Below are 13,343 nucleotides of genomic sequence, written 5' to 3'. Positions count from 1 at the left end.
GAGCTCCAGGTGTTCCCTGGGCTGGAAGACAGTCGTTTCCAAATAGATAAGCCACAGACACCTCCCAAGCAGGTCCCCTTCCCCTCCTGGGTTTTCAGTCTTAGAGACAGCACCAACCTTCCAGTCCCTTGAGCCAAATAACCCTCTATTCCTCTCTCCCTCAGGCCACAAATCCATTCTTCAAATATCACGTATCATAACTGTGACAACGTTCCCCGCATACATTTGTCACTCTCCATTCCAGTTCCCATTTCTCACTTCTCACTCTGACTACTGAAACAGCGTCCTGGCCAGGGTCCTTACCCCAGGTGTGGCCACCATCAAGTCTGTACTTTATATTGTGACAAAAATCATTTTCCTAAACAACAAATCTAGTAACACTATTTCCCTACAAAAATGTACAGTCTCTCCGGTAAAATCAGAGTGAGTGCAGGCATCTTGATGCACACGTGAAGCCCTTCACCACCTGGCCCTAAGCCACAGTTCCAGGTTTAGCACTCTCCAACCTTAAATTCCCTCCTCCTTACCCACTCTACTCACGTGAACCTAAGCTCCGCTCACCAGGAACTTGCTGCTCTTTTCCAAATAAGCATGCCCTTTCCCACCTCTCCACCTGCGAAGAGTCTGTTTCTTCTGCTTACTGACCCTTCTCATTCCTCAAAGGTCCAGTTCTAATAACACTTTCACTGACTGTCCATTTGGTCTGTGCACAGCACTCCAATTCTACACCACAGAACTTATTACCACATGCTGTGAACTGTCATATATGTTAAAGGAGGCTGAAGTACTGTCTTCTCTACTAGACTAGGATCCCCAGAAAGCCAGAATTTATGTCTTGTTTATCTTGGTGTCACCGATGTTTTAGGTAGTGTCAAATACAAAATACTTGCTTGTTGGATGCCTAATTCAGTAAGAGAAAAAATATTTGTCATATGAGAAATTAGTATCTTTCCATATATGCTTGTATATACATAAATACACACATATAGTAACATTACCTAATTTTTTCTAACACCACAGTCAATATTTAAACTGGTAATATATTCTAACATACATAATTTCAGAGAATAATAAAACAGGAACTAACATATAGTCAATAAAAACATCATGATGTAAAGTCAGTCAAACCAAACAGAGATATGATTTCACTGTAATTCTGACAGTCTAAGGACAGACTTTTCTGTCTTTGGAACTGAAAAAAAACCTTTAATTTTCATTAATGATTATGAAGAAATATTTGTCACTGACCTACAGTATTCTGAAAAAGGAAACAGCACATTTATATTTATATACTTTTTGAATAAAAATATTTTATACAGTTTGACATTTTTATACATTTGCAAATTTTATACATTTGCAATTTGACATAATTGCAAATTATATGGTAATGCTTTTCTAAAGATTAAACTTCTTTTTCTAGTAAATAGGTCTCCTTAGGAAACCAAGTTCTAGATTATGTAAACAGAGCCATTACAAAGGGAACTGGATGTCCTTGATGGAGAAGTTGATTAAGCTACAATATATACACAATCATCCTCTGCATTCTAGAAATATTTTATCGAGAGAATTTGGGCTGAGGGTCTGAAGTCAGCCCTTCTGGCTGCTGGATAAGGCAGTTCTCTCCCCTCTGTCCATTCTCCAGTTTTCCAGTTGTGGGTGTCCACTGCCATATACTGGCTGGACTATACCTTATGTTAACCTTATCCAAAGAGAATTGTTTTCTGGAGTCAATAAAGCCTTTAGTAACTTTCTTTCTATTTGGCTGAACTTTATGCTTTACTGGTTTGGTCTCTGATTCTACAAATTGTGTTGATCTTTACTTCATTTTAATATTCAGCAGCTGGGTGTCTTATTAGACGTGGAGAAAGAACAACATGTGGCATTATCATTGAGAATATTGAGCATATATAGGACAATGTAGTTTTTAATACAATAACTGTAATGTCTCATATTTAATTTAAATAGCTTTAAAACCTTTCCCTTTTCCCAACTATTAACATAAATATATAATGGATAAACACAAGCTATGATTATTTTCACCCTTGTATTCTAAGGTAAACATCAAATTATATAGAGGCAAAGGGCACTTAAGAATAAAAAACTAAATAAAATGGAAAAAAGTTAAGTATAATGAAAAGGATGGCTGTGGATTTGAAAGGCCTCCAAAAATAAAAGTTTGCTGAAGTAATGAGGTAAAGAAAAGTGGATGCAATGTGCATAGATATTGGAAACTGATCCTTTTGCATTACCATTATGACGTGTTTCACCAAGAAGCTCGAGTTTTGGAAGTCTAGTGACTTTGGGGGTTCCCCAGCCAACTAAAGAAAAAGAAAAACATTTTAAAACACTGTTAAACAATGTCTCTGTAGGTCTGTTGAGAGGGTCTCCCCCACAACAGGAATGTATATAACATTCGATGTCAAGTCACGTATCTACTAAACGACACAGTACTGAATAGCCGTCAACCTATTTTAAATGGCTTCTATTTAAAAATTTAATTATAGGCTGGTAACATCTGCTTTAAGTTTTTATTTACCTTTAGTTAAAAATATAAGCATCTTCACCATCATAAATAACCTTAGGCTACTAATCCCTAGCAGAAGCTAAAAGAAATACTCACTTATTAAATAGAACACTAGAAATGAATCTTAAAATAATTCCAAAGAAAAGGTTATCATCTAATGCCTCCTGGCAGGGCTGAAAGGACACTATAAACAGACACAGATGTTTACTGAGCATCCAGAGTATGTGAGGTACTATGCCCAGTGCTGAAAAATTACTCACACTGACTGTGGAGTTAGAATGTCCCAGTACTTTTCATGCCATATTCCATTTAATCCTCATAACAACTTAAAAGGTCGGTACACATTTTGGAAATATAATGGGAAAACTGACACATCTTGGTTTCAAATGTTAACTTTTAGGATGAAAGATCCACTTTTTTTAAAAGCTCATATTAGCCATCCATTCATTAAACTTAAATTCCTTGTAGCAATCTGGGTACTGACATGTCAAACAGGACTTGAATTCATTCTTGGGTAAGATTTTCTTAAGTTTTTCTTATTTTTTTACTTTTATAAAACAATTTTTCTGATTAAAAAAAGCAATGGATACTTATGTAGATAAATTTTGAACAAAGTAGACAGAGCAAAGAATTCTCTTTTCTACAAATTCATAGGATAATGAATATACTGAATAAAAATTACACAATTTCTCTCTTTTTCTTATCTTCATTGTTTAAAGCAGTATTTCTAACATCAATATCAATATCAGTTTACTCACCAGGAGGAGGAGGTGGGGGTGGTGTTGGACTCTTAGGAGCAGAGTCATCAGTATTAACAGGTTCTACACGGTGACTCCTTTTTATTCTTAACTTCTTAGTTTTCTTTTTACTGTTATCTACAAGAATATAAACACAGAACTTTACACCTTTGGGAAAAGGTAAACTTCTACAATAAAAAATAAAGAACAGAACTAGAATATTGACGTTATCATTACCACAGAAATATATCTTCAATTCAACTTTGGAAATTGTTGCCAATAACAAAATTGCTTGAATTGAATTGCTTTTACTAAGAATAAATTTTTTAAATGATTACTTATTGAATAAATGATGAATGAATATGATATGAACAGCAAAAAGCCTATCTTTTATGTTCTATGAGAGGTTATTCAGAATACAAAAAAAAGTGCACATTTCTAAAAGTAACAGATTTTTTCCAAATGTCATATTAAGTAAAGATAATTGTTTAATTGCAGAGATTTCCATGAAACTCAGAATGACCTGGGGAAAGAGAAGAGGTGTTGATTTGTCTCAGTAGGATATATGCAGAATGATTCTAGGTATAACCAGTTCAAAAATAATCCTTTGAAATGTGAAAAAACACCCCAATCAGATCTAAACACATTACTCATTAAAATAACCCCAGAACAAGGTGTGCTTAATATAAATATATGTAACCAAAATCATATTACTAGAACCTTGCAGAATTGAATTTGTGTTTCTTCTAAAAATAACTACAGATTCTCGCTTAAGCACATAAAAACATCTCAAGGACATCTATGTGGTAAACGTGTAAACTTGAACAATGTGAACCAGGATGGCAAGTAGTTACCAAACATCAAAGTTACTGAGACATTTTAATTGACAATCCTAAACTGCTAAATTTATATATAGGTAATACGTTTTCTAAAATGGGAATTATCTGTTACATAAGAAGCAGCCAACATCTAGGAAACCTACAAAACAATGAGAAGTATAAACATATTTAGAAACATTATTTTCCTAAATAAATTAGTGTCCTGTGAGACATTTTACTCCAGAGAGAAACAAGACATCCATCTTTTTACAATTAAAGCTGTATGCCTTACAGCTGGGAGAAAGGAAAGAGCCTCCAGAACCATGTGGTACTTTGGGAAGGACAGGTTCAAGGTCACGGAAGAGCATGGGATTCAGGGCAGATGATCTGAAGTGGAGTCTCAGCCTAGCCACAGACGAGACACACGATCTTAAGTGACGTGACCTCTCTAAGTCCCTGGTTTCCTCTTCTACGTAATGGGGATAACAGACTCTAGGATTGCTATATGAAATAGCATAATGCATCTGAAACCATGTTCTAAGGTATACAATATAAAGTTAATTATTATTATTATTATTATTATAGTTATATGATTCCTCATCTTAGATCCTCCTATACTATAGTTTTAAATCATCTGCCAAATCATTTTGCTCTTTAAGGACGCATTAGTGTTAGAACGAGTTCTTTCAATATATTGAGAGGCCACTTTAAGTCTACTTTCTGTTTAACTGTTGACAGAGCTATATGCGTACAAATATGGCTGCTCTAAATTCCCAACTTATAAAAAGTATAACTTTCAACTCTAACTATTTTTATACAGCAAAATATCCACGTCAGCTAGTCTACACGTCAGGGATTAAGGTCTTAATAAACTTCATAAACTCGCCGAAACTGTACAAAAATCCTTATATACAATGGAACCATATTGCTAACTAGCAACAGCAAGAAAGTAATGATTATTGGGTATCTCCCACATGTCAGGCCCTGTGCTAGAAGCATTGTCGGGTTATTTTTATTATAAGAACCCTAGAAGCCCTGTGAAAAAGGTGACGCTTATCTCCCTTTTAGAGATGAGGAAACTAAGACTGAACGAATATGCATTAGAGGGGACAATCAGGATTCTATCTACGTCTGATTCCAAACACAGGCTGTCTCTCTATGACACCAAAAGACACGAACTTCCTGTTAAATCACATAATCACTTAGAAAAAGAAAAGCAATCATGAATTGAAAATTTTGTATGATATTAAAGAGGAAATGTCTACTTGATAAGCCTTTAAAAATGTTCAACTGATTATGTCTGCATCCTATAGAAATAGCAAGTCAATAAAGGAAATGACGCTGATTGTCATATTATGAGGCTTAAAGAAAAACAAAAACAAAAACAAAAAAGCCTTAAAGGTATCAAATACATCCCAAGGATTCCTGGGGCTATGCTATATTCCAAATTTATAAAAATGAAATTGAAAACGGAATTTTCTGCTAAAATTCTAAGTTACAAACGACTACATTTTAAGGCATCATGAATAAAAACATAAGTTATCAAATTGACTGATGAGTAAATAAAAACCATGATAAATACTGCATGCGGAGACAAAAAATATTATAGTACATTTTTTGTGAAAATAATCATGACAAATTAAAGTATAATTAAGTTTTATATATGACTTATATGTGTGTATATATATATATTTTCTTAAATAACTAGATTTATCACCTGATTCTGATGATCGCTGGTCTGTCTCATCTTCATTCTCCAACTGCTGGGTTAATGCCTCCTGATAATTTTCTGCTATTCCAAGCTCGTCGTTGTTCTGGCTGCTGTCGCTGACCTGGCTGTGTGTGTCTATTTGCTCACGCTCCACTCTGTGTTTCAGGGGGCAGCCATCACTGTCTTTCTCCATATTTTGCCTCTTTTTTTCAAGCTTTTTTTCATTCTAACAAAAATGAAATATATCATCTTTAATATAACGGTTGTATCCAAGATAGTTTTAAGGGAGAAATCAAATAATCCTGTATTTTCAGGGCTCTGTGATATTTCTATTAGAAGAATTATTTCTTGAATATATCATTAAAACATGCTAGTTGCCAAACATTCAGAAAACACAGATATCTAACGAAAGACAACAAATATTCCCAGTAATTCCATAAGCTAGAGATGGGCACTGTTAGGTGTACAACTATTAAGAGGCACCCCACAAACATACACAATGTGACTGTGTCTCTAGATATACATATTTATGTATTTGTTTTTTAAGCGAAAAAAGAACTTAAGTTTTTATTTCAGAATATATTTTTCTTTCCTTGTCAATGAATATATGAAGTGCCTAGAACAGTGCCTGATGCATAGTAAAGGGTTAGCTACATAAGTGTTGTGTAACACGATATGCGTTTGCTACGATTACTTCCAATTACATGATCATTTTGAATGGTTACATCATAACTTATTTGACCAATTCCCAATCAATGGACAAAGAAGTTATTTTCAATTTTTCACTATTATCAGAAATACAATTATTGAATTCGTTCTTTACAATAAATTCCCAACAGAACTTTTGGAGTAGTGGATAAGCACATTTTAAAATGTGACATAGTACAAACTTCCCTTCAGGAAAACTGAAGTCAACTTACACCCCAGGCAGAGGGTTGGGAGAGTGACATTTCCCTGCCTTTTTATTTTTTTATTTTTTTGTGAGGAAGATCAGCCCTGAGCTAACATCCATGCTAATCCTCCTCTTTTTGCTGAGGAAGACCGGCTCTGAGCTAACATCTATTGCCAATCCTCCTCCTTTTTTTTCCCCCAAAGCCCCAGTAGATAGTTGTATGTCATAGTTGCACATCCTTCCAGCTGCTGTATGTGGGATGCAGCCTCAGCATGGCTGGAGAAGCAGTGCGTCGGTGCGCACCCAGGATCCAAACCTGGGCCGCCAGTAGCGGAGCGCGCGCACTTAACCGCTAAGCCACCGGGCCGGCCCCTCCTTGCCTTTTTCAATGCTGTGTATCACTATCAATCTTTTACATCTCTGCCAAACTAATAAATAAATATTTTTAAATCAAATTAAACCAACACTGAGGTAATTTACTTTTTTATTACTAGTGAGGATGAACTATTAAATACCGATATTGCCATTTTAATTTTTCTTTAGGGAACGACCCATGGTAACCTAACACCAATTTTTCTATTAGATTCTCATCATTTTCATAGTAATTTTTAAGGGTTCTTTTTTTGTCCTATGTGTCTCAAATATTTTTCATTAGGGTTTGTTTGGCTTTTTTGCCTTTAACTTTTTGAATAGCTCTTTAAAAATTGAATATAATAAAGATCTCTCTATTTTTCACTTTATGATTTGTAGCTTGATTGTCCTATTTTGAAAGATTTTCCTCCTCCAAGTATATACAAATGCTTAACTATATTACATGCTAGTATCTTTAAAGTTTCTTTTTTTTTAACACATTTAAGTCTTTTGTAATTTAATTTTGTATACAGTGTTCAATAATTTTACTTTTTTTCCCAAATGATTGTTCAGTTGTTCCAACATCCTTTTCTCCCAGACTTGAAATGTCACCTTTATTTCATACAGAATTAGGTTTGTTACTATTTGTTCCATTGATCTGTCTATTCTGGAACAAATACCTCACCATTTTTATTACATGAGGTAAAATCAAAGAAATGTAAGATGCTTTTCTAAATGGCAAACATTTCAAAGGAGAAATTTTGTGGAAAAAAGAAAATTTGCTTGGTAAAAAGGAGACTATATAGGCCAGCGGGTGGTGTAGTGGTTAAGTTTGCGTACTCTGCTTCGGCGGCCCAGGGTTTGTGGGTTCAGATCCCAGGCGTGGAACTACACACCACAGATCAAGCCATGCTGTGGCAGCATCCCACATACAAAACGGAGGAAGATTGGCACAGATGTTAGCTCTGGGCCAATATTCCTCACCACAAAAAGAAAAGGAGACTATAGGTAATTTGTTTCATTTCTTTAATGACCATCTTGTTAAAACTATAGCAGTTTAAAAGCATAATAATTGTACTTTCCCCATGCCACTAATTAATTCAGAGACTTTCAATATAAGGTATACTATATATACACCAGTATTGTTCACATTTTTATCTTGTGAAAAATACAATGTTGGTAGAAGTGTCAAGGCCTTCTAAGTAGTTTATAATCATGATACTATAAAATAATTGGTCATTATTTACAAGTCGAGATTTATTACACATGTAGAGTAAATTTATGTTTCAAAGTGAAAAGCCAAACTCCATTTCCTTCTTCTCTACCAATATTTTTAGAAGAACATAAAACAAAACTTGACAAACAATATTTAATAGGATGGAGACAAAATAATAGTTGAAGTTATTAAGACAGCTTTACTGTACTTAAAAAAGCACATACTTAAGGTAAATGCAATGGGCTTAATAAAAAGATCAACTACAATTAACCTTTTGGAATCTAAGCAACTTAAGACCAAATACCTCGTATTGCCAAAATAAAGCAGTATTAAAGCTATCCAATCATCCTCTTTCCTGTGGAGCTGCCTCCCTCCTCAGCAGCAGCCCACAGGAAGAAAATCATACACCTTTCCAGAGGTGCACTTGTGTGGGAGGAGGCAGTGGCAGCAGAGAGGGATGGAGATCAGCAAGCCAGCTGCCAGTTAGGCTCCGAGTGAAGGGGAGGAGGTTTAGGAAGCTCTGCTCTGAGGAGGTGCGGCCGCTGAGGGAGATTATAACAGGGCCAGTGCACACTCAGGACACCAGTCGAAAGGGAAACAAAGACACATGCGCACACACACAACTTCTTAACTTCCTCATGAATAAAATCTACAAATGAATTTTGATAAACCTCTGACAATTAAAATAAACGATACTCAGATATAGAAGAATTTATTATAGTTTCAAACATTCTTAAGTATCCTGGGAAAATAATTAGAACATCATTTACGTACTCTAATGCATCATAAGCATCTAATATTACTGTAAAGGGATAGCACCAGCAATATGGGGACAAAGACAATGTAAAGAAGTAAATATATCACCATCATCTGAAATAGATGACAAAAAAGACTTCTCAGGACAGTAACTATGACAGCTGCTACCTTCGACCTTTGTTTTCATTCTCAGTTAATTCTGAAGTCATCTTTCCTTTTGATACTAGATCAGAGGGTAAATTTGAGCAGGGAGAAAAAGCAGCAAACCTTTAACCCATCTCTCCCATTTAATTTCTTTTGGAAATAATCAATCTCTGGTGAAACACTTCTTTCTATCTCCCTCCCTCCTTTCCCAACTCCCCACTTCCTGTCTCAACTTCCAACTTCATAACTTAACATAGAAAAATTATGTCTGCCACCATCCATACCTCAACGATTACAGATGCTATCGGCCGGAAAGGATTAACAATAACCGGTTCTGGGTCCAACTCAGCCAGACCACTGGTTCCATCGAGTTCAGCCTGTTCACGCTCTCTTTGTTCTCTATTATTTGAGGAAAAAAATTTGGAATTCCTTATAAGAAAATGTTGAACCATGTTTAAGAACACTTGCAATAGGTTAAGGCTATTAAATTTAGTAATTTAAACATCTGGACATGGCCTTGAATTACTGAGAGATTTTCAGAAATCCTTTTGCAGGTAACAGGCCTCTACCCCCATGTAAAAATGCATCATTTACAAATGCCGACAAAAGGACACTCCCTTGACTGATTTCTGAATGTCGATGGTGCACATTAATTATTTTTCTATGTGCCCAGGGTTTATATATATCTATGTATTAATTACCCTCCCAACTAATGCTGCCCTCTCCATCGATGTCAACAGATGAATAACGCTCCTGTTAACCCTCTTCCCAAGGGCTATGTCAAGCTGTGTATCACATATGAACTAGATAACAACTGTTGCATTGCATGATACTAGAAAGGGCTGTAGAAATAAGTTGGTCTTATATCACTCAGATTACATAAGTACTTCCATGTTAGTTACTACTGAAATGTTTACTACCTCTGTGACCTATAGTTAATGCTGCCCTACACGTGAAGAGTAGTAGGTTACTAAAACAAGCAGCTGAGGACAGAAAATGAGTAGTGCAGATCTATAACCAGACTGCCGGCAGCACAGCAACCGAATGTGCATTACCACCACATGCACTAACCACGATGGAAAGATACATTCTTTCATTCTGAACTCAGGAAGCCAAGACTTAGAGATTTGCAAGTTACTATTCCTGCACCTGTATCCAGATCTTTAAGCCTCAGCCTTCCCATCAATGTGGATAAAAATACCTACTTCCTAGGGTTGTTTCAGATAAAGTAATATATGTGAAAGCGCTCTGTAAACGAACATACTTGTAGGACATTAATTGTTACCAACGTTATTCACTTATTAGTAAGCAATTTCAGGCATCCAGTATCGATATACTATTTTCAGATACAAACAATAGCATGTTTTACTGTTTTTCAAAAATATCTGAACTTATTAGATTGAATGTAACGAAGTAAAAAGGATTTTTAAGATCACTCCTCTCTAAATGCCATTTTACTTTTAACTGTGGAGTCTCTGCTCAACAGGAGAGGCCTCGACCACAGGCGGCACCACTGAGAGAAAGCAGAAAAGGGGGATGGGGGTCAGCATAGACTGCATAGCGTGATCCAGACACCCTTATGGAAAAGGTAAAAACCTGAAAAAAATGACTAACATTAGATTTCTTTTATCCAACTCAATATTTTTGTTCTTTTTGTTTGTTTTCTTAGTGGAGGAAAAACAAAGGAGTCTTCAGAAAGCACAGCCATATACTTCGTTCTTATAAATATATAAAAGGGACACTTACATGAATGATGGGTTGTACCCATCATGAGAATACACACCAGGACAGAAAACCCAAGATCTCACAAGAACTGAAATCTCATACATATATCAAGAGAGACTGAGATGAATGCCCCGCTCCTATTCCTGAGCACTTGGGGATGGGGAGCTATCACTACAAAGATTTCTTTCCTTTAAGTCCTATTTCTGAATCAAGTCAAAGATCCCAGTAAGCGACAGCGTGAGGGAGCCCCCAACAAGGCATCCCCAAGGGTTCGGGTTCGGGTTCCGGCTGGTGGGCTCTGGCTCTGTGGTTGTGGGCAGCTCTACGAGAGCATACAGCAAGGACCACTCAGGAAGGAGGAAGACAACTTGGGATCTTATAGGAGCTCACTTAAAAAACTTGTTCGTTTCTCCCCTCCCCTACCTGCAACAATCCAGTGGAGAAAGCAAGAGAAATCCTGGATTAAGTACTAAATTCAACTTCTAATCAATCTGAGTACTTTCTTGCAGCATTAAGAGTATTCTAAATGATTCTGTGGTAGAATTTATGTAATCATTTTTTTTTAATTCAGTGTTTGTTAAATTTAGTTTGCAAGTTTCCTTTCAGGCAACATATTTTTAAAATAATTTTAAAAACATTTTAAAAATCTAATAGAGCAATTTTGTCTACTTTCTCACAAAACTAGCGTTGAAGATAAGATTTTGCTTCAGTTGATTGATCCACCAACCAGCTTACCTTCTAAAATCTTTGCTGAGACTAAAGAAGGGTTTCTCAATCTATTGACGCACTGGGCCCAATAATTCTTTGCTGTGGCACCTGCCCTGTGCATCGTAGGATGTTGAGCAGCACCCCTCGCCTCTAGGGGCCTCCAGGAGCACCCCCGCCCCCAGCTGTAACAAGTAAAGACATCTCCACACATTGCCAAATGTCCTCTGAGAAACAAAATCACCCTGTGGATTGAGAACTACTGCACTAAAGGAGCCATGAGAAATAAGAGAGAAACATCTTGAAACTTTGGTAAATAATAAATACCTAAGGAATAAAGTTAACCACTGTAACTCCATCAGGGAAATTAGAACCCTATCACCCAACTTGAGTACAAGAAAGATCCGCAAACACCGAACATTCACCTAGTATCTTTCTTCATACAGAAAGAGGAGACTGAATAGACAAAACTAAAAACTTATTCATAAAATTGCGGTATTTGACTTTTCCAGTGCAGTGCTACAAAACGAATCCACCCACCTCTCTTCCCGCAGTGTCCGCACGCGTTCAGCCCTCTCTCGTTTCTCTTGCTCCTCAAGAGCACGCTGTTCCGTCGTGTCCTTTTGGATGCGTTCATTTAAGGCATCAAAGTCTCTTGCAATGATATGTAGCAGCCAATAAAGGCCTTTTTTAATGGACTTGTCAATTTTCTTTCCATATCCCAAGACTGCTGAACAAGGTTCCTGAATAACAGCAATTTATTTGACTTAAAGATTAAAACTAAAAGTTCTCCACAAAAATCTATTCTTAAACCATTAAGGTTTAATTATATATAAATATATATATAATTATATATATATATAAGGTATAGTTAATTAAGGATAATTACTGGCAAATCAAAATTAACCCATTAAATTAATGATATGAAGCACCTGCTTATTTAACTTACACCTCTGCAATGACCACTAACAGTACATAGGAGTTAAAATACTTTATGGACAATACCTATAAGCTATGAGAGATACCATGACACAAGAAGTTGACAGTGCCAGTTATAACTTCAAACAAACTGAATGGAAGACAAAATTGAACTGCTGGAAGAAAAATATCCCTACTTATTAAAAATAAGGGAAAGTTTTAATTCCTTATACCAGGGAATTAATAGCAATAAACATCTTTTAAAATTGACAGCCTAATAATTTTCTGAAACCAGAAAAAATGATTAAATCCTCTGTCCATCTTCCTTAAGACTGTATGATAAGTCTCCTGATATGATTTTTCAAAATTCATTATAAATCTCTCCTATGTTTAAATTTTGTATTTATACTTTTTCTTTACCATTTTACAAAAGTTCTAGCACCATGTATGTGTGTACCTTACAGGTCCTGTCATCAATATCTTAAACAAGAAGCAAATCTCAAGTCTGAAATCATGAGAGATAGTTGATGGAAGTCAGTAACAACTGAGTAGAAAACACGTGATACAGTGTTGGGTAACACCGACAGAACAGTGACAATGTGGTTTCCTGGGTAAAAAAATAAGAATTCTTTTAAAACTAATAAATTATTTTCTTAGCTGCCTACCAGCTAACTGCCGACTCCCGTATGAAAACTAACTTACACTGAATATGTCTCACGGGGCACAGCCCAGACTTACAATCTGACAGAGACACTTGTGCTCATTCACCAGCTTCTCCAGAGACAGACACTCAATCACGTCAGCTTCTCCTAACGCCCCCTCCTTGTCTTGTTTATTTGCCAACCT

General features: G+C 36.0%; 1 protein-coding gene across 2 annotated transcripts in view; it reads right to left on the bottom strand.

Annotated features, from left to right (window-relative positions):
* Positions 1-13,343, bottom strand: part of ARL13B (ARF like GTPase 13B) — an 81,414-nt gene that overhangs the window by 7,959 nt on the left and 60,112 nt on the right. The window contains exons 4-9 of one of the 2 annotated variants that reach the window (XM_004439926.3): positions 13,236-13,341; positions 12,120-12,322; positions 9,434-9,548; positions 5,797-6,016; positions 3,283-3,399; positions 2,250-2,318 (exon numbers count right to left, since the gene is read on the bottom strand). In XM_004439926.3, coding sequence (XP_004439983.1) covers positions 2,250-2,318; positions 3,283-3,399; positions 5,797-6,016; positions 9,434-9,548; positions 12,120-12,322; positions 13,236-13,341 — 830 coding nt within the window. The remainder of the gene's footprint in view (positions 1-2,249; positions 2,319-3,282; positions 3,400-5,796; positions 6,017-9,433; positions 9,549-12,119; positions 12,323-13,235; positions 13,342-13,343) is intronic. The other variant, XM_087439457.1, reaches the window with a different exon arrangement.

The sequence above is a fragment of the Ceratotherium simum genome, chromosome 15 (assembly GCF_057802395.1).
Source record: "Ceratotherium simum simum isolate JZ-2026a chromosome 15, ASM5780239v1, whole genome shotgun sequence".
Lineage (NCBI taxonomy): Eukaryota > Metazoa > Chordata > Mammalia > Perissodactyla > Rhinocerotidae > Ceratotherium > Ceratotherium simum.
The sequence above is the reverse complement of the archived record's forward strand: the minus strand, read 5'-3'. Positions and strand labels throughout refer to the sequence as shown.